This window comes from Plasmodium sp. gorilla clade G2 (assembly GCF_900097015.1).
Source record: "Plasmodium sp. gorilla clade G2 genome assembly, chromosome: 12".
Taxonomy (NCBI): domain Eukaryota; phylum Apicomplexa; class Aconoidasida; order Haemosporida; family Plasmodiidae; genus Plasmodium; species Plasmodium adleri (nom. inval.).
The window spans coordinates 455,001-480,310 of record NC_041704.1 but is presented as its reverse complement, the minus strand read 5'-3'; the positions used below and the strand labels follow the sequence as shown (position 1 = coordinate 480,310).

Genomic DNA, 25,310 nt, shown 5'->3' with positions numbered 1-25,310 from the left:
ATGGTGTTTAATAAAATTATAATTTTTATGTCATATGATATATAGAATAAGAATGATTTCTGAGGTATAAAAAAAATATTTAGAGATATTGCACTTATTTAGGGAATACAATCTTTGTAGAAAAAATATAAACAATTTTGATTATGTTAATCGTTTATATTTTTATTTCTTAATTTTAATGTAAAATTTGATTACTTTTTTTTTTTTCAATTTCCACATCTAACATTTGACGAACTTCATTATTTTCAAAATCAGTAGAGGAAGAATTATATTTTTGCTCTTCCCATTTTTCTTTTTCTTTTTCTTCTTCATTATTATTTCCTTTATGCTGATTTTCTTCAAATGGTTCATTTTTTTCTACACTACTCTTTGTCTTTCCTTTATCTGGTATTTTTTTTTTTTTTTTTTCTTTTTTCTTGTTCTCGTTATTATTGTTTTTCTTCTTCATGACACTATTTCTAGACCTTATGGAATCGAGAAAACTCTTTGTTTCCACTTCAAAACTTTGTATATATTTTTTATTTTTTATTCTCCTTTTGGTTTTCATTAATTTTTGGTTAATTATACTATTACTTGATAAATACTTATCACTCATAATATGTTTACCAAGATATCCATCGAGTGGTTGTATATTCTTCGTACCTATCTTATTTGTTATAATTTTTTTTTTTTTTTTCTTTTCATCTATTCCAAATTTGTTTGTTTTACCTACAGATAATCCACTATGGTTATCATCATATAATGTGTTCAATTTTATTTTTTCTTCTGATATATTTTTTTTTTTTATTTTGATCTTGTTCTTTTTTTTAAGATTTGAATGAATTTTTGGATTTAATACATTATTTTTCAAAACCTTGTTAAATTTATAGTCATTATTATTTTTATATTCCTTGTGCTTATAATTTTGTTCCTTAACGAAATTATTATTTTGATCATAATATATTTTATTATTTTCAATATCACCATTTTTATTAACTTTCTCCTCATCGATCTTTTCCTCATCATTATGATCATCGTCATTTTGATTATTTCCATTTTGATTATTTCCATTTTTGTTTACTCTTTTCTCTTTCATATAATTTTTGTTTTTCTTGCTTCCTTCATTTTCCTCTTTTTTTTTCTTTATATTCATTTTTTTTATTTTGTTAATATTTTTTTTTCCTTTTTTTTTGTTTTTATTGTTTGCCTCATTTTCTAATTTTTCTATAAAATCTTTCTTTTCATTTTCATCATCTTGACTTTCTAAATTATTTTCTGACATATTATTATTAAGAAGAATTTCTTTTTTGAGATCCTCAAAATCTATATTTTCATTTTGTAACCTTTTTTCTATTTCGTGTATAAATTTATTTAGTTTTTCCTTTTCCTTTACTACCTTTTTAATTTTCTCCAACTTTTTTTTATTTTCCATATTCAATTTAAATTCTAAAAATTTATTTTGAGACTCTAAATTTTTTATAACAGATATGGATTCTACTAATTCTGTGTAAATCTTTTTATTTAAATTTCTCATATCATGTTCAATGACTTCCTTTTCCTGTAGTTTCTTTCTTGAAAACATTAATCTACCATACATTAAGAGGAATTCTTTTTTTAACTCCTTTGTTGCTATCTTAACAGACGTATTTTTAGTAATAGGACCATCATATATATTACCATCACATTTATTATTATTATCACCATATATATTATCATCACATTTGTTATTATTATCACCATATATATTACCATCACATTTATTATTATTATTATCACTCATAGGAACCCTATTTACTATTTCCTCATGCGAAATATTCACTCCTTTCTCATCTTCAATAGTAACAATCTCCTCATTTTCATCCAACTGCTGTAATAGTTCATTATACCTAGGAACTAAATAAAATAATTTATTTTCCTCCTGCAACTCCTTAATTAAATTATCCTTATGTTCAAGGGTTTTCCTCAAATTCAAATGGAACTCTGCCAATACGTTGAAATCTCTATTTTTTTCAGCCAAGGATATGGATAATTCCTCTAACTTTTTCATTAATCCAGCAAATTTGAAATTCGAATCGACATCAGAAGTTTTTAATAAATCCTCTTTATAATTCTCTGTTGCTTTTAATACTCTATTCAAATGCTTTTCAACCTCAATTTTGTCAATTAATATTTTTTTGATAAAGATATTTATATTCTGAATACGTTGTGAAAACTTCTCCTTAATTTTCTGTACATTCTGTCTCATTTTTTGCTGTTCATATAAAAGGGCCAATATTTTTTGTTCCCAAGGTGTTAACATATTTAATATCGAATCTATCGTTTTCTTATTTTTTTCATCTTTTATTTGTTTACTCATACAATTTTTTTCTTCTATATCATTTACTTTATTCGCTATAGAACAACCTAAGATTTCCTCCAGAGCCTTTTTAGATATATCATATGGATTTTCTTCATTCTTTAATATTTCTTCTATATCATTTAATGAATTACCCTTGTTATTATTATACTTCTGCTGTATTTTTAATACAAACGAAAAAAACATTTCATTTATAAACACATGTGATATAGTTTCATTATATTCGTTGTCATTTTCATTTTCATCTAACGTACTATTTAGTAATGTATTCTCCACATTATCATTTTTTGTTTCATACCCCTCATCTATTTCATTCCCATTATTATTTTCATTATAAATACTTTTATTTACTCCCAATATATTTGTTGATTTTTTATTATATTCTGTAAGTCTTAAGTCATCTTTTAAATTTTCCTGTAATTTTAAAACATTTTCTATATTTCTACCAGGTGGAACTGTTCCTGTTAATATAGGACTAAGTCCAAGCTTTTGCATAAGCTTCATTATAAACTTTATTTGTTTATTAAGTTCCACATTTCTATTAATAATTTTTTTTTTCTTCTTTAAATCCTCTTCTATCTTTTCCTTCAAATTGGATATGATAGATTTTCTTTTTTGGTTATTATTATATCTTTCTTTTGAAGAAACAAATTTTACAGAAGAGGAAATGGATTTTATAAGTCCATTATTAGTGTCATTTATATTATTATCAAAAGATTGAAATGCAGATTCACCTTTTTCTTTTAACATATTTTTCACTCTATCTTCTTCAATTTCATTCTGTATAATAGATGAAGTTTCATACAAGTTTTTATCTTTACAAATTTGTTGTATTTTATTTAATTGACCTCTTTTCTTTTTATTTTTCTTTCTCATCTTTTTTGTATTAAAAGTATTATGGTCCATATTATTATTATTATTATCATCATTATTTATATAAACATCATTTATATTATCATCATTTATATTATCGTCATTTATATTATCATCATTAATATTATCATCATTTATATTATCACCATTTATATTATCATAATTTATATTGTTGTTTTTTAATTTTTTTTTTTTATTTTTATTCTTCAACTTTTTACTTTTCTTAAATAATAAAGTGCCCTTTGTCATATAATCCATCATATTATTAATCCTTTTCTGCATTTTTTGTTTCTTCTTAGTTTCTTTCCTTTTCAAATGAAACTTATCTTTATTTTCATTAAAATTATTACTTTCTATAATATTTAATTTACTTATATCATCGTAGACCTTATTAGAAACAACACTCCTTGTATCCATTTTTTCTTTTTCTTTTTCTTTTTCTTTTTCTTTATCTTTATCTCTATCTCTATCTCGATCCTTTTCTTTGTTGTTTTCTTTCCTTTTTTTTTCTCTTTTCATTAATTCATTTTTTTCCAGTTTTTCTAATTCATCCAACTCGTTATAATAATTCAATGAAATAGAATCATCCTTCTGAGAACCAGTTGATAATATATCACTCATTTCGGAGGAATTCAATTTATATGGTGACTTATTTTTTAAATAATCCATAGCTTTAGATATATTAAATTTTTCCTTTGCATTCTGATCATCATATTTATCGAAGCCATCCCATTTGGTATCATATTCATTAGTATCTAAAGATCTTAACCAATTATATTCATTTTTCATATTATTTGAAATAGACATGGAATATTTTAAAGACTTTTCTGTATGTTCATCAATTGAATGAAGAGTCCTATAATTACTAGAATTAACATGAAATTCTGATTTTAATATAAAATTTTGAAATTTCTTTACTTTTTCTTCTAATTCATGTTTTAATGCTAATATTTTTTCATCATCTTCTGGTTTCCGATTTGTTGAATATTTATTATCTCCTCCTCCACTAAGTTGCATATCTACATTTTTAGTTGTTGCTAAATGTTTCAATTGATTTTGTAACTTTGCTATTAATTCTTTCTGTTGCATAATAACAGATTGCTCAGCTGATAAATAATTCACTTCGATTTTCTTTTTTATTGTTTTACATTTTAAAGCAAAACGAAGTGTAGAAAAGGACGTATCCAAATAGAAATGAGACGGATGGACAGCAACGATAACAGATGCACGACAATTCCCTCCTAAACTTTTACTCAAAATTCGTGTTAATTTTGAATCTCTCCATGGAATGAAAACCAAATCTTCTTGAAACCTTTTAATTTTTTTCTCATCACCTGTTGTTATAGTTTGAGCTCTTTTAGATAGTTTTGATATAACTTCACTTAAAACAAATAAACTTTTATTTATTGCTTTTCCTTCTTCCATAAGAGTTTTGGAATTTTCTATCCCTTCAGCGGCTCTTCCTGCTCTTTCATTACCAGCCAAATCTACAATTTTTAATTCTCCTTTTTTATTAATAGATGTTCCATCATTTAATACTTGATTCGATTCTAATATAACTGTAAATATTGTGTGCGATCTGGATGATGTTTCATTAAAATTTGTTTGTGCTATATGTCTTCTTTGTTCTGCTTTTGCTACCAGAAGCATAACTTCATCTATAGAAGTTACAGTTTCTTCTTGAATACCTATAACAACAAATCCTCTCTTGGGGTCTTCCTTAACATCTAAATTTTCCATAGCTCCACCTCTATAGCCTTCTTGTAGTAAATCATTTACTCGTTCCATATATACTTCCAAATAAGTCACACTCATTAAAAACTCCTTCGTATTATTATTATTATTATTATTATCATTATTATTGTTACTCTCATTTGAGTGTCCATCATCATCACCAATGCTTATATTGTTTTCGTTTAATGAAGATGGATTTTCAATACCATTAAAAAATTCCGCTAGCGATCTTGGTAACATACCTGGATCATCTGGAATACCCATGACACTGTGCGTTTTTCCTGATCCGGTTTGTCCATACGCCAAAATACACCCATTAATTCCTTTAAATGTATCCAATATTATATCTCTTGCTAAATGCTTGTAAACCTCATCATTTCCAACTACAAAAATAAAAAAAAAAAAAAATAATAATAAAATTAAAATGATAATCATAATAATAACAAATAAGGAAAATGAAACAATATTGTGAAATATAAATCATTTAATAATAAATTTTTTTTTTTTTTTTTTTTAATTTCATTTTTAAAGTATATATTTTTTTTAATTACCAAAGTCGTCGAAACATCTATCAAATGCATAATGACGCTGTATAACAGCTTTTTGTCCTTCACTCTTTTCCACATTCTTTTTTAATTCTATTTTATTTCCTTTTTTAGCAACCCTTGCATTTAACATTTCTGTCATAGACGGAGGATCTATAATTAAGTGCATATCTGTTTCATTCATTTTCCAAGCCTTCAAGTGTCCTTGGTTAATCTTAAAAAAAATAAAATATATAAATAAAATAAGTACACAAAAGAATAAATATTATATGTAATATCATGTATTTATAATATTATAATTCAACTAACTTCTTTCTCAAACAAGGGTCTTATACGAGTGCAAACCCTAATGGCTTCCTCTTTTGAGGAAGACTCAACTTGTATACCATCCAAATTTATTTTATTTATATCTTCATTTTTATTTAATTCCATTCTTTAATATATTTCCCAACCCCACGATAAAACAAAAAATACAAAAAATACAAAAAATACAAAAAAACAAGAAAAAAAAAAAAAAAAAAAAAAAAAACTTGTATTTTTGTTTATAGAAATCTTTCAAAGTTCTTCATAATTTTCTTAAGGAAAAAAACAAATGAAGTCAATATATAATATATTTTATTTACAAATAAAACCTCTGTAGAAGTATATATTGTATATAATGATAATTAATTAAATATATATATGTATGTATGTTTTTTTATTTTATTTTTTTTTTTTTTTTATGTAAATTTTATATATTACGTGTGAAAGATTATAACATTTCAATATAATGTTAAAATGAAAAAATATATATATATATATATATATATATTTAAAATGTTAAAACAAAATATATCTATAAAATTTATATATAGGTGTGTAAAGACAATATGTTAATTTTATATATATATATATATATTTATGTATGAATATTTCATATTATGTATTCATAAAAAATATAAATACATATTTAAAGGGCAAAAATAATTTGATATTTAAAAAAAAAAATAAATAAATAAAAAAAAAAAATAAAAAAAAACATGCATGAATTCTTATATGTACTAAGCTGTTATAAAAACCTACGTCATTATTACAATATTTTTTGTTCAGAATAAATCTGTTATAAGTTTTCAAATAACATATAAATAAAAAATAAAAATAAATATAGAAGAAAAGATTAAAAATGTTCAACATAAATATATAAATTATATTTGTTGTAATATAATACATATATTTTTATTTTTTTAATTTGTTTCATTTTTTTTATAATATATATATTGTTGCTGTCTTGTAATAATATGATGATTAAATTTCTGAGCATGTCAGGTTTTTTTTTTAACTTTTTTTTTTTTTTTTTTTTTAAATATATATATATATATATATTAACATATTTAAGCTAGCACAATTGTTTTTTTTTTTTTTTTTTTTTTTTTTTTATTTTTGGTTATTAAATGACATAAACAAAATAATTAATTTATCCTATAGTGGAGATTTTGGAGTTACACAAAAAATTAAAAAATAAACATACTTTGAAATTGTATGATTATATATAAAATTAAAAATTAATAAAACATTATAAATATCAAAATGAAAAAAAATAAATATTTATATTAAAAATGTATGTTATATATATATATTTATATATACATTTCCTTATCAACTTGTTTTTGTCTTTTGTTCCTTATAATTCATATACATAAAAACCCAACATATCGATATCTCAGATATGACAAATAAAACCGAGGAATAAAATAACTATAAAATATGTGAGAAGAAAAAAATATATATTATAAAATTATTTACTTGCCTTTTTTATTAAATTAAAATTAAATAAATTCATTACTTGTAAAAAGGTATTATACCCTTGAAATTCAAGGTAATAAGCCCACCAAAGCCACTGCAACTAAAAATAAAATAAAATAAAATAAAATAAAAAATATATGTATATATATTATTATGTTGTTTGTTTTATGTTATGTTAATATGCATGTATATCATATCATTTTGATCATGAAAAAAATAATATATGAAAGGACTTATTTATATTATAAAAGAAATCTTTTTGAGTTTACTTTTGCCAGAACAAAAAATAAAATGGAGGATATTATAAGCAAAATATTTCTCTACATTAAAAAATAGAAAAAAAAATATATGCATAAATCTCATAAACGCATGTGTAATTTTTTTTTTTTTTATTACCTTGCATAAGGTTATGGCACAAAGTATAATTGGTAAAAATGGAATACACCAAATAAAATACTAAAAAAATAAATTAAATATAAATTATATGAAATGTTTATATATTATATAGGTGTATATATGATTAGTTTAATGATCTATTATATTAAATACACTTATAATATTATATAATGGTTTGTCTATAAAATTTCCATAAAATGTAACACAAAATTATATGCTTTTCATTTCTCCTTTATTTACCTGAGATGTGCACACTTTATTCACGGCAATAAATGAAATAGTCTAGTAAACATATAAATAAATAAATATATATATATATATATATATATATATATATATATATATTTAGATGTAACATTTATAATACTTTAATTATTATATACTTGTAAAAACATGGATAATTCCAAATTCGTTCTTGCATATTTAAATCCAAATAAGGCTACTAAAATTATTTGTGGCACAAATGTTATTAAGGGAATAACCTTTAAAGGAAAAAAAAAAAAAAAAAAAATATATATATGTGTCATTTTAATAATATATAATTTAATATTTGAAGGGGTGTCCATTTTTTTTTTTTTTTTTTTTTTTTTTTATTATTATTGTTACCTTTGAATTCTTCTCTACACTTAAATACATAAGGTAAAAAAAAAGGGAAAAGTTATGCCTATGATCACGTCTAATAATATGATATATATAAGACTCATACAAAAATTCATATCCATATCTGATATAAAAAAAAAAAAAAAAATTTGTTAAAAATATATTTCTCTTAAAACGTGGTATTTATTTAAAAAAAAAGAATGTATTTTTTTTAAAATAATTTATTGGATTAAATAAAATAAATAGGTCGTATAAAAAGGTAAAATGTCAAAAGCATTTGTTATAGCTGTATATATAAACCTTTATACATATATTGGATACTTACATGATATAGAATACATAGTTTAAAATTAAAAATACCGACGAACTACATATGGCAAATAAAAACTGTTCATAATTTAATTTAAATAATTCCACAAAAAAATTAGATATAATACGAAAAATATATAAAAAGGTGTTCAATAGGATGTTATTTTTTTTTTTTTCTTTTTCATTTAATTGAAAAATGTTTTGCCCAAGTAAATAATTTTTATTTAAATATAACATGAATGGTAGTGCATAAATAATTGTATATATTTTAAAGTTCACAGCTAGTGCATAAAAAATGGAAGACAAAAAGATATGTTTTTTATATATAAAAAAGATTGTTAATATTATTAAGAAACATGGGATAACATCTGCATTACCTCGAAGGGATATAATTATGACTAGTGGATTTAAAAACCATAAACAGGTATAAAATATATAATTTTTACAATTAGGATATTTGATTTTTATAATTTTATTTATAAGAATAGTAACAAGAATATCAATAAATGAAAATAATATTTTCCCAAATGAAAAATGAACAAAAAAATTTGGTATCATAATATATGCCAATAAAGGTGTATATCTATATGTATATCTTTCATATGGTGACTTGTTCATAAGTATATATTTTGCAGCATCAGAAAAAACATAATAATCTATATCTGTAAACTTAACATTAAAGTTTTTATCTTGCCACCTTCCATAATAATAAATAATTATACGAATTATTATACCCACACAAAAAATCAACCACTCAAAATATTTTACACTCTTCTCATTCTTTTTATATTCCTTATATATATTCCCCATTTTTTTTTAAAAAAATCCCAGTAATTAATTTATTATATTTACACTATATAATTATTAAAAATGATTAACATTTACATTTTACCATTATCATTTTAAAATATTATAATATCCAAAAAAAAAAAAAAAAAATAAAATGATGCGATTAAAATTTTTACAGTAATGTGTGAATAATAATAATATATATAATATATATTATATATATATATATATATATATATATATATATATATATATATATATTATATTTATAATGCTGTAAAAAAATAAATCATAAGAGAAATAATGTATAAGAATAATTCCTATGTAATAAATATATTATATTTTTTAAAAGATTACACATGAAAATATATTTTTATTAATACATAATATAAATAAATAAATATATATATATATATATATATTTAATCTTCTAGATTATTATTTTAATATCAACAAGATAAAATATATATTACTATTAAATCATCTTGACAATTTTTTTTTTTTTTTTTTTTTTTTTATTTTTTTTTTTTTTATGTGGATATTTAATACAAACTACTCTATGTATTCATAAAAAAAATTTATAATTTCATTTATTTATATATTTTTCTTTTACCTTTTGGAAGAAAATAATATGATAAGATATTTTTTTATTTTATCATTTATTTATAAATAATTCTTGTCACGTTTATATTTTTTTTGTCCCATGTTATTCTTACCTTCAAATGATATTTATAATTAAATCATATAAAATTTTTTATAATCTTAAATATTATAATTAAGAGTTTTTATTTATTTTTTATTCCATAAGAAAACAAAAAGGTACATAATCCTTTGAAAGGTACAATTATATATATATATATATATAATAAATTAAACTGTAAAAATATTTTTTAATTTTTGAATGATGAAAAATATGTTGTGCTGATTTAGGGCCAATGGTTTCCTATATTTTTTTTTCATTTGAAAAAAGAATGGTAACCTATATAATCTTAAGATGATGGCTTAATCTTCTCACTGACAAAAATTAAAAAATATTTATAAATAAATATAATATATATATATATATATATAATATATTTATATATTATATTTTATCTTTTGATAAATATATAATATTTCAACCTTTTTTTTTGATGATTTTCTTCTTTTTTTCTTTTTATATTGGTAAAGTAAATGAGTACAATTTTTAACTTGTTCTTTTAGATCAATATAATATGTATCCTTTATATAAATATATTCGACATATGATTGTTTTAATATTATAAATATATTTTATTTTATTTGTATATATTTCCCTTTATGTTAAAAAAAAAAAAAAAAAGGAAATGATGAGGTTTAACTAAAGACATAACATTAAGAATGTAGTAAAAATATAATAAACATATACCCCTCAACTTTTAATATTCAATAAAAAAAAAAAAAAAAAAAAAAAATATATATATATATATATAAACAAAAATATAAATATAAATAATAATATTAATAACACCTTATCTTAAAAAATTTGAGTATATATTTATAAATATATATATATATATATATATATGTAAAGAGAAAAAATGTTCTTACATATTTGTATTCAATATGTAATATAAAGATTATATTAAAATAACAAATAAGGGTATTATATGAATTTAAAAAAACAGTGAAAGAAAAGAACAAAATATATACATATAATATATATTTATATGTATGTATATATTTAAGTGTCGATTTATATATACGACTCAATATATAATCTTCCTAATGATAAAATGTTTATATAAAATAATACAAAAAATATGTTAACATATAATATATAATAAATAAAAAATATATATATATTTATGCATTTATATATATTTGAATGTTTGGGCTTTTTTCATGTACCCCTATTATTTAATATATATATATATATATATACATATATTTATATGTATTTATTTATATGTATTTATTTATTTATGTACACATTTTAATACTTGATTATTATGCATAATCCAGGGGGTGAAGGCGTTGAAGGTGTTGAAAGTGAAAGGCGACCATGTTTTAAATATCTAATAAGTCTTTTACTTTTATTGATGCTTATGTTAATACTGAGAAAACAGAACGATGAAGAAGATGAAATAAATAATAAGAATAAAATGAATTTAAGAAAAAATGAAAATTATAGAAATTATACATTTGGATATATGAGAGAAATTAGTTATTTTAAATATTATTCTGTAATATATATAACACCAAACAGGAGAATATTACCAAGTATAACATATATTGATAAGTATACAATATATGTATATGGATATGACAATATATTAAATAATTTTAAAAATATATCTTTAAATATAGATCAAGAAAAGGATGACATATATATATCATCATCATCATCATCATTATATGATAATATTGATGATGACAATAATTATTATAATATTTATAAGGATGATGCTTTCAATAATGATTTATGTAATGACTCATATGATTCTAATAAAGAATGTGCAATTATTAATACTATACTTGTAGATAGATATTTATTTAAGAATATGAAATTATCTAATTGTAATGAAGAAATCGATAGTTTATGTTTTTTAGTTTTTGTACAATTAAATAAAAACAAATGTTATAATTTTGATAATTTATCTTATACATGTCATATAAATAATAGTATTAAAAATAACAATTTATTTCTTCCTAATAATTATTGTTATGTACTTTTGGCTAGTTCGAATATAAACAAAATATATGAATTTATAAAAATCCAATTATTAAACAAAGAAGAAATAAATGAAAATACAAAAAATCAACATGTACAAATTGTAACACATTTTTGTGGTAATATGCTTAATCAGATAGCTACGATAGATTATGTTAATTCGAGAATATTATTTATACAACGTTATATAACACACACACATAATAATAATAATATTAAAAGTGATAACAAAAGTGATAACAAAAGTGATAATAAAAGTGATAATAAAAGTGATAATAATACGAATAATCTTAATACAAATCAACCTAATAATATCATGCAAGGAAAATCCATTGAATTAAATTTAAATGAAAAAAATAAAAATCATATACATGATACATTTAATAATGATATAAAGAATACATATGAAACCAACTTAAATTTTAAATTAACATATTATTTATCCATAATAAATATGAATACACAATATAAAGATAATATTGAATATGTAGATTATATAAAAAATAAATCAACTCTAAATTTATTCCCACCTATATATATAGGATATGACGAAACATCAAACTTTTATTATATTATACAATACGAGAATACAGATTTTCTTACAATTATATTTATATCTCCCATAACACTTACGACATATTATACGCTAAAAATAACTGACTTTTATTCAGGTACAAAAATGTAGCAAAAAAAAAATATGTGTATATGTATATAAGTAATTATGACATGTAGGTATTATATTTTTTTTTTTTTTTTTTTTTTTTTTTTTTTTGCAGGATGGTTATTAATACCCAAATATGATTATGAAAACAAAGGCTTAATACTGCTAGGTAAAAATATATAAATATAAATATATATATATATATATATATATATATAATACAAATATATCATATATATATATATTATTATTTTCCATATTGTATAGGTGAATATCCTCCCTATGAAGATGAACTACACGTTTGGGATATAGCCAACATAGAACATAGTAAATATTTTGTAAATGTTATTAAAGCTTATTCAAATATTTGATCCGCACGTAAAATAATCATATAAATAAATATACATATATATATATATATATATATATATATATATATTTATATATATATATAATATTTTTGAGTTGTTTAATATCTATACATATATAAAAAATATATTTTTGTAACATTCATATTTTTTATTTTATTTTATATTTTTTTTTTTTTTTTGTCTATTCAATATTTTTATGTTATAAATATCTATTATTAATTATATATACATATTTATTTGTGAAAAAAAAAATTTCAAATTCAAATACTCCTAATTGTATAATTAAAATGATTACATATATTAAATATTTTTTATAAAAAAAAATATATATCATTATTTTGTACCTAATGTATTTTACGACAGCATATAATTAATCATTATATAAATATATTATAAAAACTAAGAAATTATAATAATTAAATTATGATATTTAAAAAAAAAAAAAATAAATAAAATAAAAAATATTAAGTATTTCATAAAGGACATATTCTTTTAATATATATTAATAATATTTTATTTGATTATAATATGTACATATAATATATATATATGTACGCATATTTTTTTTTTTTTTTTTTTCATTCAAATTAATTATGTAGTTAAAGAAGAATATATATAAAAAGTACACGAAAAGAATATATAATAAAAAATAAACGCTTATCTTACAGACTATAATGATAAATAAATTTATACGTACATAAAAAATTAATAACTTATTATATATATATATATATATATTTATTTATTTATATTATAATATTATATACATACAATTATAATAATATCTTTCTATATTTTCTATATAATAATATTTAATATATAGTGATAAAAAAAAATATAATTTTCATGATATAATTTTTTTTTTTTTTTTTTTTTTTTTTTTCCCGTTATTTAATTAATAAAGAAAAAAAAACATATTAAAATATATAATTGAATATAATTATTTTAATTATATATAAAATATTATCATTTTATAATATATATATATTTATTTATTTATTTATCTATCAATTTTTTATAATAATGTCGCTAACATTAATTCGCCATGATGAAGAAGAAAAAAGAAAAAATAGTCTTCATAACCCCACGGGGCGTATAGGACATTCTCTTCACTTTTATTATGATATAAGCCAAAATAATAATACTTCGGAAAATAGCTCAATACAAGAAAAAGAAGAAAATAAACTGAATGACGATAATATAAATGATAATAATATTAATGATGATAATATTAATGATGAAAATATTAATGATGATAATATTAATGATGAAAATATTAATGATGAAAATATAAATGATGATAATATAAATGACAATATAAATGATGATAATATAAGTGAGGAGAAGAATGATATTCCTAGTTTTAATCACCATTTTAATGGGAAATATAAAATAATATTATATGGTGGTGGGTTACTAGATTATGATTTTGCCAAAAATTATGCGAGTGAATTTTTAATGAATGTTCATGGTGAATATATCAAATCTGAAAATAATGAAAATAATAATGATAGAAAAGGTAATATAAATGATTCAACAAGTTTAGAAAATTATTTAATTAAAACATATAATGATACATATATATGTGAAGAAGAAAATGGAAAATTTATAAACTGGAAAAAAATTAAAACTTATAATGCACCATCACCTAGGGCTTTTCAAGCTTCATGTGTAGTAAATTTAGGACGTAATGGAGTATTTTTATTTATACATGGAGGAAAAACAAAGAATAATATATTAGCAGATAATAAATTGCATGCTTTGAATTTAACAGTTGTATCATCATATGGTAATAATAAGAATGCGACGAATGATGAAAATGAACATGATAATATTTTAAGTGAAAGTAATAATGATAACATTTTAAGTGAAAGTAATAATAATAACATTTTAAGTGACAATAATAATCATAATAATAATATTAATAAGGGTAATCACCATAGTAATGATGAAAGGAACAATTATAATGAAGACCCTAAAAAAATTGAAGAACATAATATTAATCATGGAAAGAACTCAGATATGTTAAACGAACATGAAATAAATTCTGTGAATAATATTTGCATAGGTAATAATATAAAAAAAAATAAAAGTCATAGGAACTACTCATCCTCATCAGATGTAGAATCAAATAATCATGTTTCCTCATCAGTCCCTACACTAACCTCATCCTCAAATTCATCAGATTCGTCAAACTTATCTCGACCTCCATTTTATTTTAAAAACGAAAAAGATATGATAAATAATAATAATGATGTATGTATAAATTCTCGTAAACCTATCAATGATATGTTAAAAACGGACACTTCTAGTTGCTCTAATTATAGTTCTGATTATGCATATTCAAGTGAATCAGAACAAATTAAAAGAAAATGGGTCGAGATAAGAGTTAAAGGAAAAAAGCCTAGCAAGAGATATGGACATAGTTTAGATTTTTTATATCCCCATTTAATTTTATTTGGTGGGAATGATGAAATGTGGGATGAAGATCATTCTTATTGTAAAAATGATTTATGGATTTTAAATATTGAAAAATGTAAAAAAGGAAAAGAAAAAAAAGATGGACATACACATTTTTATTTATATTTTATATGGGAAGAAATAAATTATCAATATGTAAATCCATTAGGAAGATCTTTTCATTCAACTGCCATATGGTATGATGCAAAAAAAAAAAAAAATAATTTAATTTTATATGGTGGTAAAATGAAAGATCAAAATCTTTGTAGTAGAATATTTTTATTACAATTTAATGGATATGTATGGTCTTGGTCTATTCTACCTGTATATGTTAATTCTTTAAATGAACATAGAGCATATCATTCTATGATATGTGTTAATAATTATTTATTTATTATAGGAGGTGAAGAATATAATTATAAATATATAGAAAAAATGCCTTCAGCTTTATATTCTTTTGAATCCAAAAAATTTCAATATATTAATGATTTTACAGCAAAGGCATGTTTAAAATGTTTTGCAAAACAAGATATTATTTATTCATGGGGGGGATTTACAGATATACCATTTGATCATAATTTCTTCCCAAATAATTTTGTTTTGCTTAATATGAATGTACATATCGCTTCTACACAAATGAAAGAAGGATTATCAGAAGAGAATGACGGAAATTTTAGCTTAATTATGAACATAGAGGATAATCCAGATGACAATATATATAAAAGGATGAGTAAAAGAGTAATGAAAATAGAAAATAAAAAAAATCAACTAGAAAAAGATTTATCATATCAGATCAAATTAAATGAAAATGTGAATTCTCGCTTAAAGGAACAAATAACACAATATCAAAAGATTACATATTTGTTAAATGTAAAGAATAAGCAGAATGAATATTTGTTAGATTTATTAAAAAAAAAAAATGATTACATGGTAGATAATATAAAAGGGAAATTGGAAAATAATAATATCCTTGTTAATGCAGATGTACAAAATAATAATTTTACAAATAACAATTTTTCTTTCAATAATATGAATAATAGTTATAATGTATATCAAAACTCTAGCGTTATTCCTGAAAACACATTAAATGCTACGAACGCAAATAATATGCATAATGAAATAAATAGCAATAATAATAATAATAATAATAATAATAATGCAGTGGATAATATAAATAGTTACAATGAAATTGCTTTCACTCAAAGTGTACAAAATTATATAACTCCCAACGGAACTACAAATGATAATATACAAAATGGTTTACAAAATAATATACAACAATTCTCTCAATCTTTAAATGAATTAAATGTTTTCAATAATGAACAAATCAAAAGTGATTTATTAAATATTGAAAATAATATATCAAACACATTGGGAAATACAAATAGTTATTATTTAAATGGAAATAATAATGCTAATAATAATAATTTTGATTTTAATTTAAATGTAAATGACTATTCAAATTTTGTTCCTGATAAATTACCGCTTTATAACAATTCACCTGACCTGTTCATAAATAATAACATGAATGTGCTGAACGACGCTGGTACTAGCCATGTTAATTTTCCGATAGCTAATTCTCAAGTTGTTCAGGTAAATAATAATTTGATTGACAATATGGAAGCAAGTGTAAAAGACAACATATGTGTGGAGAATACATTAAATGAAATAAAAGCACCTGAAGTGGAAATGCCATCAAATCAAAGAGCTCGTAGAAAAACAGCTGAAAAATGTTTAAAATTAATAGAGCAAGATAGATTAAGCAGGATGCAAAGTGAAAGCAATGCTCAATAATTTAATGTATGCATATATATGTATGTCTCAACATTATATATATATAAATGTATGTGTTTTATTTTATTTTTTCTTAATTAAATATATATAAAATTTTAAAACCTCTCATTTGATTAATATATATATATATATATATATATATATATATATATGTGTGTGTGTGTGTATGTGTATGTATCATATTATTATATTTTAGTTGTTTCTGTTTATTCCCCTAATTATGAATAAAACAAAAAAAAAAAATAATTAAACTCTTTTATTACTATTTTTTTTCTTTTAAGATGATAAAGGTTGTTGTTTTAAAAGATAAATCATATGGTTAATACAAAAAAAAATTAAATAATAAGGATCATAAAAAATAAGAAAAAAAAAAAAAAAAAAGTCAAATTAGTGTATATATATTATTTATTTTTATAAAAAAAAGTATACATATACAAAATTGAATACAACATAAAAAAATAAAATGTTACATAAAATTAAATAGAGTAAATCAAAAAGTCATAAAATGTTAATATATATATATATATATATATATTAAATATATGTACTATATACATACGACATATGTTATAATTATCATATGCGATGTTGTTTATTATATTTATCAATTTAATTTTAATCTTTTTTTCTTCATTATATTAAAATGAATCAATGGTTTATTCATCCACATTGGTCATGTTCTTGTTTCTTGTTATTCCTTTTACATGTCTCTCAAACATGTTTGATTTAAATTTCATGTTGTACAAAAAAATTAAGAAATTTTGAAGAAACGTTATATCATTTAATAACATTTGAGGAAAATATTTTTTCTTTAATAAAAAGTGATTATCGATAAAATGGAATTTGATTAAATAATTAAATGCAAAATTACTAGATATATGTACATTTGAATATTTATATTTATACATATAACCATTTGATATATATAAATTTTTATTTTTATTAATTTTTTTTTTTTGAAGTAAAAGATATTTGTCTTTCTTCAATAATAGTATGGTTATATATTTTAAAACGCTAGATATATAATTTTTACAAAATATTGTATTATATGACTTATAATTATGATTTTCTTTGTTAATATACTTTTTTATGTTTTTTTTTTTTTTATATGCAATGATATAATTATAAATAGTTTTCATTTTAATGTTGAAAAAATATTGATATCTGTACAATTTTGAATGCTTGAAAATATTTTTTTTTGTTAAAATATTTTTCTTTTTTAAAATATTTTTCTTTTTTTCGTTTGCTATATTCACCGCCAAATTTTGTTGTAAATTTAGTATAGTATGTTTGGATAAAACATTTTTTATATATAAAAGCCACACATTTAATAAGTTGTTTTTTTTATTTTTTATAAATAAATAATTTTTTGTTATAAAAAAAAACAAATTGTTACATAAAGAATTGTGACATGAGAAATGAACATAGCTGTTAAAAATATGAATGAGTATATCAAATTGTCCAGAAATTAAATGTAAATTATTTGAATTATTATAAGTATTCCATATATTAAAATATAGTTTTATATGTTCATTAGGGAAAAAAAATGTAGTATTAGGTATATATATATTTTTTTTTTCTGTCCTATTGTGTTCAATTATTTTAATATAGTTTTTAAAGAAATTATCATTAATCATTATATGTATATTATTTAAATGTTTTAATATTGGTTCTTCAAATGAATTAAATATAGAATATTTATAAATTTTTGCTTTTATTAATGAGTTTAATATAATATTTATTTGATGAAGGGTAAGATCATATTTCCTATTTTCAACAATTTTTAACATGTTTTTATAAAAATATACATTCTTGTAATTTTTTAAAACACTACTATAAATAATATTATGAATATTTTTCATATTCTTATATTTGTTTTTACATCTTTTACTATTATTATTATATATAATATCTGTATATTCATTTAAAATGACATTTATTTTATTCTTCTCTTCATTTAATAATGCTGTATAATTATTCCTATGATTCATTTTATAGATCTTATTAAGTTTCAACATCTTTTATATAAAATAAACTTCAATAAATAACAACATGATAAGATAATGGTATAAACAATATAATTAAAAAAAAATATGTTTTTTTTAAGATATTTCAATCATGATGTTATATTTTAATATATCTGAAAAGGAGATGGAGATTTGTCATTGTGAGCAAATAAAAAATAATATATATATATATATGTAAATATATAAAAACATATTTTTTTGAATTCATAAATATTTTCATATATAAGACTGTTTATATTATTTATATTTTATTTTTTGTGGTTGACTTGAAAGTAATACTAACATATTTTAACATAATATATATATATATATATATATATATAATTATTTATTTATTATTTTTTTTTTTTTTTTTTTCCTTTGGTTACTGTTATATTTAAAAAATTTGACCTTCCAATATATATATTTTTTGTTAACATGATTTATATATATATGATTGCCAACGAATTTATAATTTTTTATATAATCAAGTATCTTTTTATATATTTTTTTTTTAAATGAAAAAAGTACTGTATGGAATATAATATTTTTTCTAATTTTAATCTACAAAAAAATATTTGAAGAATTTAAAAAAATAAAAGGAATAAAGGGAAAAATTAAAACACAATAAATATATTATATATGTAATTTATATAAAATATATACTTTTTATTTTTTTTAATTAATTAAAAAAAAAAAATGTTAGTTTTTAAAAAAGCAAAAAAAGAATTGAACTGTATTTTTAAAAAATATATATCAAATTTACATATATATATATATATATTATATATATATATATATATTATTTTATTTTAAAATATGATTAGGGACGGTAGCGAAAAGGAGGATAAATCTTTTGTGAGGGTTTATAAAAATAAAGATAAAAATAAAGAAATATATTTTGAAACAATTCGAAAAGATAAATATATTTGTGTAGAAGTCCCAGGAAGAATCAAAAAGGGTTCTAATGGATTATCAGCTGTAGAAAGTTTAGGAGGGTTACATAAAATTACAGAAGTATTTAATCATCATAAAAATAAATATAATTATGATGAAACTATAGTTTTAAGAATTAATAATAATGATATGTATTCTTCTTTCATATCAGCTACATGTACAAAAGTTAATAATATATTAATAAAAATAAAAAGAACAAGGAAAAATAATTATAAGTTTGAATTCATTGGCTTTGTTAAATACTTTTATTATTTTAATAATATGAGCGATTTTTATTATATTCCATCATTCTATAATAGATATGATTATAATATAAACTATATTCATTTTTTACAAAAAGGAAAGACACCTCAAAAAAAAAACATAAATACACAACAAGAAAAAAATGATACAGAAGAAAAAACAAAAAAAAACAAGAAAAAAAAAAAAAAAAAAAAAAAACAGAAAAATGAAAATATAAAAGATGTAGATAAACAAAATGAAACATATGATCCAAATCAAAAATATCAAAAAAATGTTTGTGATATAAATTTATTAAATAATGAGAACTTTTTTCTTTTCAATAATAATCACATATATAATAGTATGAATAATACACAAAATGTAAATACAAAAAATATGATAAATTATTATAATTCAAATGAAGAATTAAACGAAATTATAGATATAGAAAAATGTAAAACAAATGAAAATAATTTATATAACAATATAGATTATAATTGTATAAATATTGATAATAATAATAATAATGACAATTTTGATAATCCAAGTGATATGCAAAACGATCAAATTTATTGTAATAACTCATTGAAGGGCTCGCATAATATAATGAATAATAAATTAACACAATTAAATGAAAATACAGGCCTTCCCGCATTTTCACCTTATGAACAATTTTCATCTTTTCCTTATCATAACGAAGAAGTGGAATTGTTATATAAACAACTGGTGGATAAAAAAATATTTAAAGACGATGATTTGTCATATGATGATGATAATTATAATAATAATATAAATACAGAAAGAAATTATTCCTCAGATGAAAGTGAAGCGTATGAATTACATTGTTCTATTCATAGTAAATGTATAAATCCTTATGATTATAAAAGTTATGAATCACATATTACAAACAAATATATAAGAGAATATAAACATATTATAAGTAAATTTTCTCCACCTATTGATTCAAAGGAGGAAATAAAACAAGGAGATCTAGCAAAATTTTTAAAAGAATTGATACACATACCAAATAATGATCTTATATCAAATGTTTCAATAAATACAACAAATGATATGGATAATAAAAATGATCATGCTGATAATATAAATAAGTATGGTCATAATTATAATCATATTATTCACAATGTTAATAATCCAAACGAGGACCATAATCAAATGGATGCAACTATCATTGATGATTTATACAATGAAGAAAATAATTTAATGTTGAATAAAAAAACTAAAAATGAAGATATAACAAATTACAGTAATAAAATTATTGTTACAAAAAAACCTGTACATTGTAATCCTATAGCTAAATATGATGATGAATATTTACCTATCAATCCTTTTGAATCAGCTTTAAAAAAATATGTCTCAGATGAATTATATAATAGAGTTAAATTACTTTTTGAAATCAGGCCAATATGGTGTAAAGATGTTTTATTAGAACATGTTGAAAATATAAGTACATATTGTTTAAAAAGCTGTTTCTCAAAAATTTGCTTTTATTTTGCTGACGGTCCATGGAGAAGAACCTATTGTAAATATGGATATGATCCTCGTAAGGATCCAACAAGTTATATATATCAAACCATCGATTTCAGATATAATCTTAGTAGAGAAATAAAAACAAAAGATATAGAAGAGATAAATAAATGTATTTCTAAGAAAAAGTTATATATAGATACTACAATAACGAATTTGTTAAAAAAGCGCAAAAAAAAAAATAAAGTATCCAATGTTATGTTACAATATAATAATATACATAATCCAGACAATTTAATGAATGAGAATATTAAAAAAAGAGAATATGATATAAATTATGATAAAAGGAATAATATGATAAACTCACATTATAATAATGCACAAAATTATATTATGTTTGGGGAAAACCCTAATTCTTCAAATGAGTTGAATAGTTATTTAATAAATAAAGAAAACAATAATTATAATATTTATCAAAATGATATATATGATAAAGACGAAAATATTTTTTTTCATGAAGATGAAGAAATTAATGAAATCCTTCAATTTTTGAAAAAATCAAAAACCATATCTCTTATGGAACATTTTCGTTCCGAAGCACATTTTTCTGTCACACCATTAAAACTGTCAACTATGTATCAGTTTATAGATATATATGACAACAATGTAATGTCCTTTTTATTAAATCTGAGAACACAAAGAGTTTGTTCACGAGAAAATGGATGGATCGATAGTAAAGATCTAGCCAAAATTAGAGACATTTTATCAGTCCGATCCGTTACATTACGAAGAGCTCATTTTAAATGATACCCTACAAAAATGAAATATATATATATAATATGTACGTATGTATATATATATATATATATGTATTATTTATTTTTTTGTGTTATTCAATTTTTTTGTATGTATATTTTTATGTATTTTTTTTTTTTTTTTAATGTCATTTTTTATAAGTACAGTTTAATTACATTTGCACATTGTAGATTTTTATGATTTTTTGTTTTTTTTTTTTTCCTTTTTGCATAATCCAAATTGTAATTTTATATCTTTATTTTGTAAAAATAATGTTTTAATATATACATAAATATAATTAAATATATATATATTATAATGAACTATATATGCATTTATCCGTTTGATATCTTTAAATAAATTATTTGAAATTAAAAAATTCCTTAAAAGGGGAAAATAGCTGTTCGCATTTTCTAAATAGCTTTTTTTTTTTTTTTTTTTAAAAAGTTACCTGAACGTGTAGAAAAAAAAAAAAAAAAAAAAAAAAAATATTTCTATATATATATATATATATGTTTATATTACAATCCTATTTTGTATTATTTAATTTATGAGTTAAAAAATGGCATACTAAAAAGATAATATTTTATTAAAATACACATATATAAATGTGATTCTTTAAAGAGTACATATATGAGATGTCTTTAAATTTTTATTTTTTTTAACCATTAAATTTTTGTGTTTAATAAGTAATTTAAAAAATAAAAAAGCAGTAACATTCAAAAGTATAAGTAAAAATAAATAAGAGCAAAATATTACATAAAAAAGAAAAATGAATAAACAAATAAATAAATAAATATCTATATATATATATATATATATATATATATATGTATATATTTTATTATTTATGTTGGGCGTGTTTCCTTTATAATGTTACTTAAATGATCAAATATTTGAGTCAAAATTTTGGTATCATTAAAAGACATATTATAAATAGATATTGCAAAAATGATTGGTTTATATTTTAAAAGTATTGCATGATCTTTCATAAACTTTGAACAAAAAATTTCTAAGTAAGGATAATTTCTTTCACCAAAAATAATTTCTGTTTCTTGATCAACAGACATAGGCAACATAACATTATGTGAATAAACCCAAGAAGCAAATTTTCCATTATGAGATATAAAAAATATATTATAATTTTTATATGATACTAATGTATAATTATATGATATAACATTATCTTCATGATTTATATTTAACAATTTTGTAATTATGGTAGGATTTATATTATTTTCTTTGTTATTTAATATTTTTAGTTTGTCCTTTTCATTAGTTTCATCATCAGGTTTATTTATGATACTCACATTATTTATATTATTCCTTGTATTATTATTATTATTATTATCAGAGGCATCCATACATTCTATATTATGATTAACTGATTCTTTAATATTTTGTTTCATATATTCAACATCATCTATTCTTTTAATTTCGCACTTTTCATCTATAAGCTTTCCCATTATGACAAAAAAAAAAAAAATATATTTTTTTTTATATAAATATATTTAAATGATTTATTAATATGTTTTTAAATTGAAAGGAAGGTGATAAGTTAATAAAAAAAAAAAAAAAAAATTTTCATTATATTTTGATTAAACATATAAATATTTATATATATCATATATATTTAATTATATGAACATATATTCTTTTAATTTATTTGTACTTTTTTTGACATATATATATATATATCTATATTTTATTGAAATACTTGAAAATTAAGAAATTTTGATATATATAAAAAAAAAAAAATTTTAAGAACTCTTAAATATTATAAGATATAAAAATATATACTATATTATATATATATATATATATATATATATATATATATATATATTTTAAGAATAATTTTAATTTTTTAATTTTATATATACCTACCATTTTTCTACTTAAATAAAATTTAATATATGAAAAAAAAAAAAAAAAAATTGAGGTCTTAATTGTTATATATATTTTTATATTTACCAAAAAAAAAATTTATTTTTAATTTGTGATTTTTCTTATTATTTTATTTATTTTTTTTTTTTGAGTTTAAATTATATCTGCCTTTATAAAAAGAAATAAAATGCATATATTCCTTAATATTCTTTTTACATTTATAAGAAAGAATATATATATTATTATATATATTACATTTTGATAAGATTTAACTAATTTCTAGCAACAAAATTAAAAAAAATAAAAAAATTAAGAGAAGGGTGTATATATATAAATATATAATTATATCAAAGGAATTAATAAGGACAAGATCTAAAAGCATTCCATTGTTAGACACTCCATTTTTTTGTACCTTTTTTTATTTCAATTTATACATAAATAAAAAATAAATATGGAAAGAAATATTATAATTTAGCAAATATATAAATATAAATATATATTATATATATATATAATAATTATATAGAAACTTTCCAATTTAAAAATCTTGTAAATCATTTATTGCATGATAATATATAGTTTCTAAATATAAAAGGTGGGCTTATATATATATATAT

The 25,310-nt window shown here is 19.7% G+C and overlaps 7 protein-coding genes and 1 non-coding gene across 8 annotated transcripts; 4 read left to right on the top strand and 4 right to left on the bottom strand.

Moving 5' to 3' along the window:
• Positions 1-175: 175 nt before the first annotated feature.
• PADL01_1211400 (kinesin-7, putative) lies at positions 176-5,919 on the bottom strand (the record flags this gene model as incomplete). Its single annotated transcript, XM_028683067.1, has 3 exons — positions 176-5,325; positions 5,494-5,701; positions 5,797-5,919. 3 exons carry the CDS (start codon positions 5,917-5,919, stop codon positions 176-178), a joined length of 5,481 nt encoding a protein of 1,826 aa, XP_028539282.1.
• Positions 5,920-7,122: 1,203 nt separating this feature from the next.
• On the bottom strand, positions 7,123-9,384 carry PADL01_1211300 (GPI mannosyltransferase I; the record flags this gene model as incomplete). Its single annotated transcript, XM_028683066.1, has 8 exons — positions 7,123-7,221; positions 7,310-7,369; positions 7,539-7,589; positions 7,666-7,725; positions 7,906-7,947; positions 8,049-8,147; positions 8,272-8,389; positions 8,591-9,384. 8 exons carry the CDS (start codon positions 9,382-9,384, stop codon positions 7,123-7,125), a joined length of 1,323 nt encoding a protein of 440 aa, XP_028539281.1.
• Positions 9,385-10,287: 903 nt separating this feature from the next.
• PADL01_1211200 lies at positions 10,288-10,387 on the top strand. The gene has a single exon (XR_003699369.1). It is a non-coding gene; the product is annotated as a small nucleolar RNA snoR14 (non-coding RNA).
• Positions 10,388-11,333: 946 nt separating this feature from the next.
• On the top strand, positions 11,334-13,087 carry PADL01_1211100 (conserved Plasmodium protein, unknown function; the record flags this gene model as incomplete). The annotated part of the gene is made up of 3 exons (XM_028683065.1): positions 11,334-12,726; positions 12,832-12,885; positions 12,984-13,087. The coding sequence occupies 3 exons, from the start codon at positions 11,334-11,336 to the stop codon at positions 13,085-13,087; spliced, it is 1,551 nt and encodes a 516-aa protein (XP_028539280.1).
• Positions 13,088-14,110: 1,023 nt separating this feature from the next.
• PADL01_1211000 (conserved Plasmodium protein, unknown function) lies at positions 14,111-17,341 on the top strand (the record flags this gene model as incomplete). The annotated part of the gene is made up of 1 exon (XM_028683064.1): positions 14,111-17,341. The coding sequence occupies one exon, from the start codon at positions 14,111-14,113 to the stop codon at positions 17,339-17,341; it is 3,231 nt and encodes a 1,076-aa protein (XP_028539279.1).
• Positions 17,342-17,997: 656 nt separating this feature from the next.
• Positions 17,998-19,359, bottom strand: PADL01_1210900 (conserved Plasmodium protein, unknown function; the record flags this gene model as incomplete). The annotated part of the gene is made up of 1 exon (XM_028683063.1): positions 17,998-19,359. One exon carries the CDS (start codon positions 19,357-19,359, stop codon positions 17,998-18,000), a length of 1,362 nt encoding a protein of 453 aa, XP_028539278.1.
• An 807-nt stretch (positions 19,360-20,166) lies between these two features.
• PADL01_1210800 (general transcription factor 3C polypeptide 5, putative) lies at positions 20,167-22,818 on the top strand (the record flags this gene model as incomplete). The annotated part of the gene is made up of 1 exon (XM_028683062.1): positions 20,167-22,818. One exon carries the CDS (start codon positions 20,167-20,169, stop codon positions 22,816-22,818), a length of 2,652 nt encoding a protein of 883 aa, XP_028539277.1.
• Positions 22,819-23,654: 836 nt separating this feature from the next.
• Positions 23,655-24,272, bottom strand: PADL01_1210700 (conserved Plasmodium protein, unknown function; the record flags this gene model as incomplete). The annotated part of the gene is made up of 1 exon (XM_028683061.1): positions 23,655-24,272. The coding sequence occupies one exon, from the start codon at positions 24,270-24,272 to the stop codon at positions 23,655-23,657; it is 618 nt and encodes a 205-aa protein (XP_028539276.1).
• Positions 24,273-25,310: the final 1,038 nt, after the last annotated feature.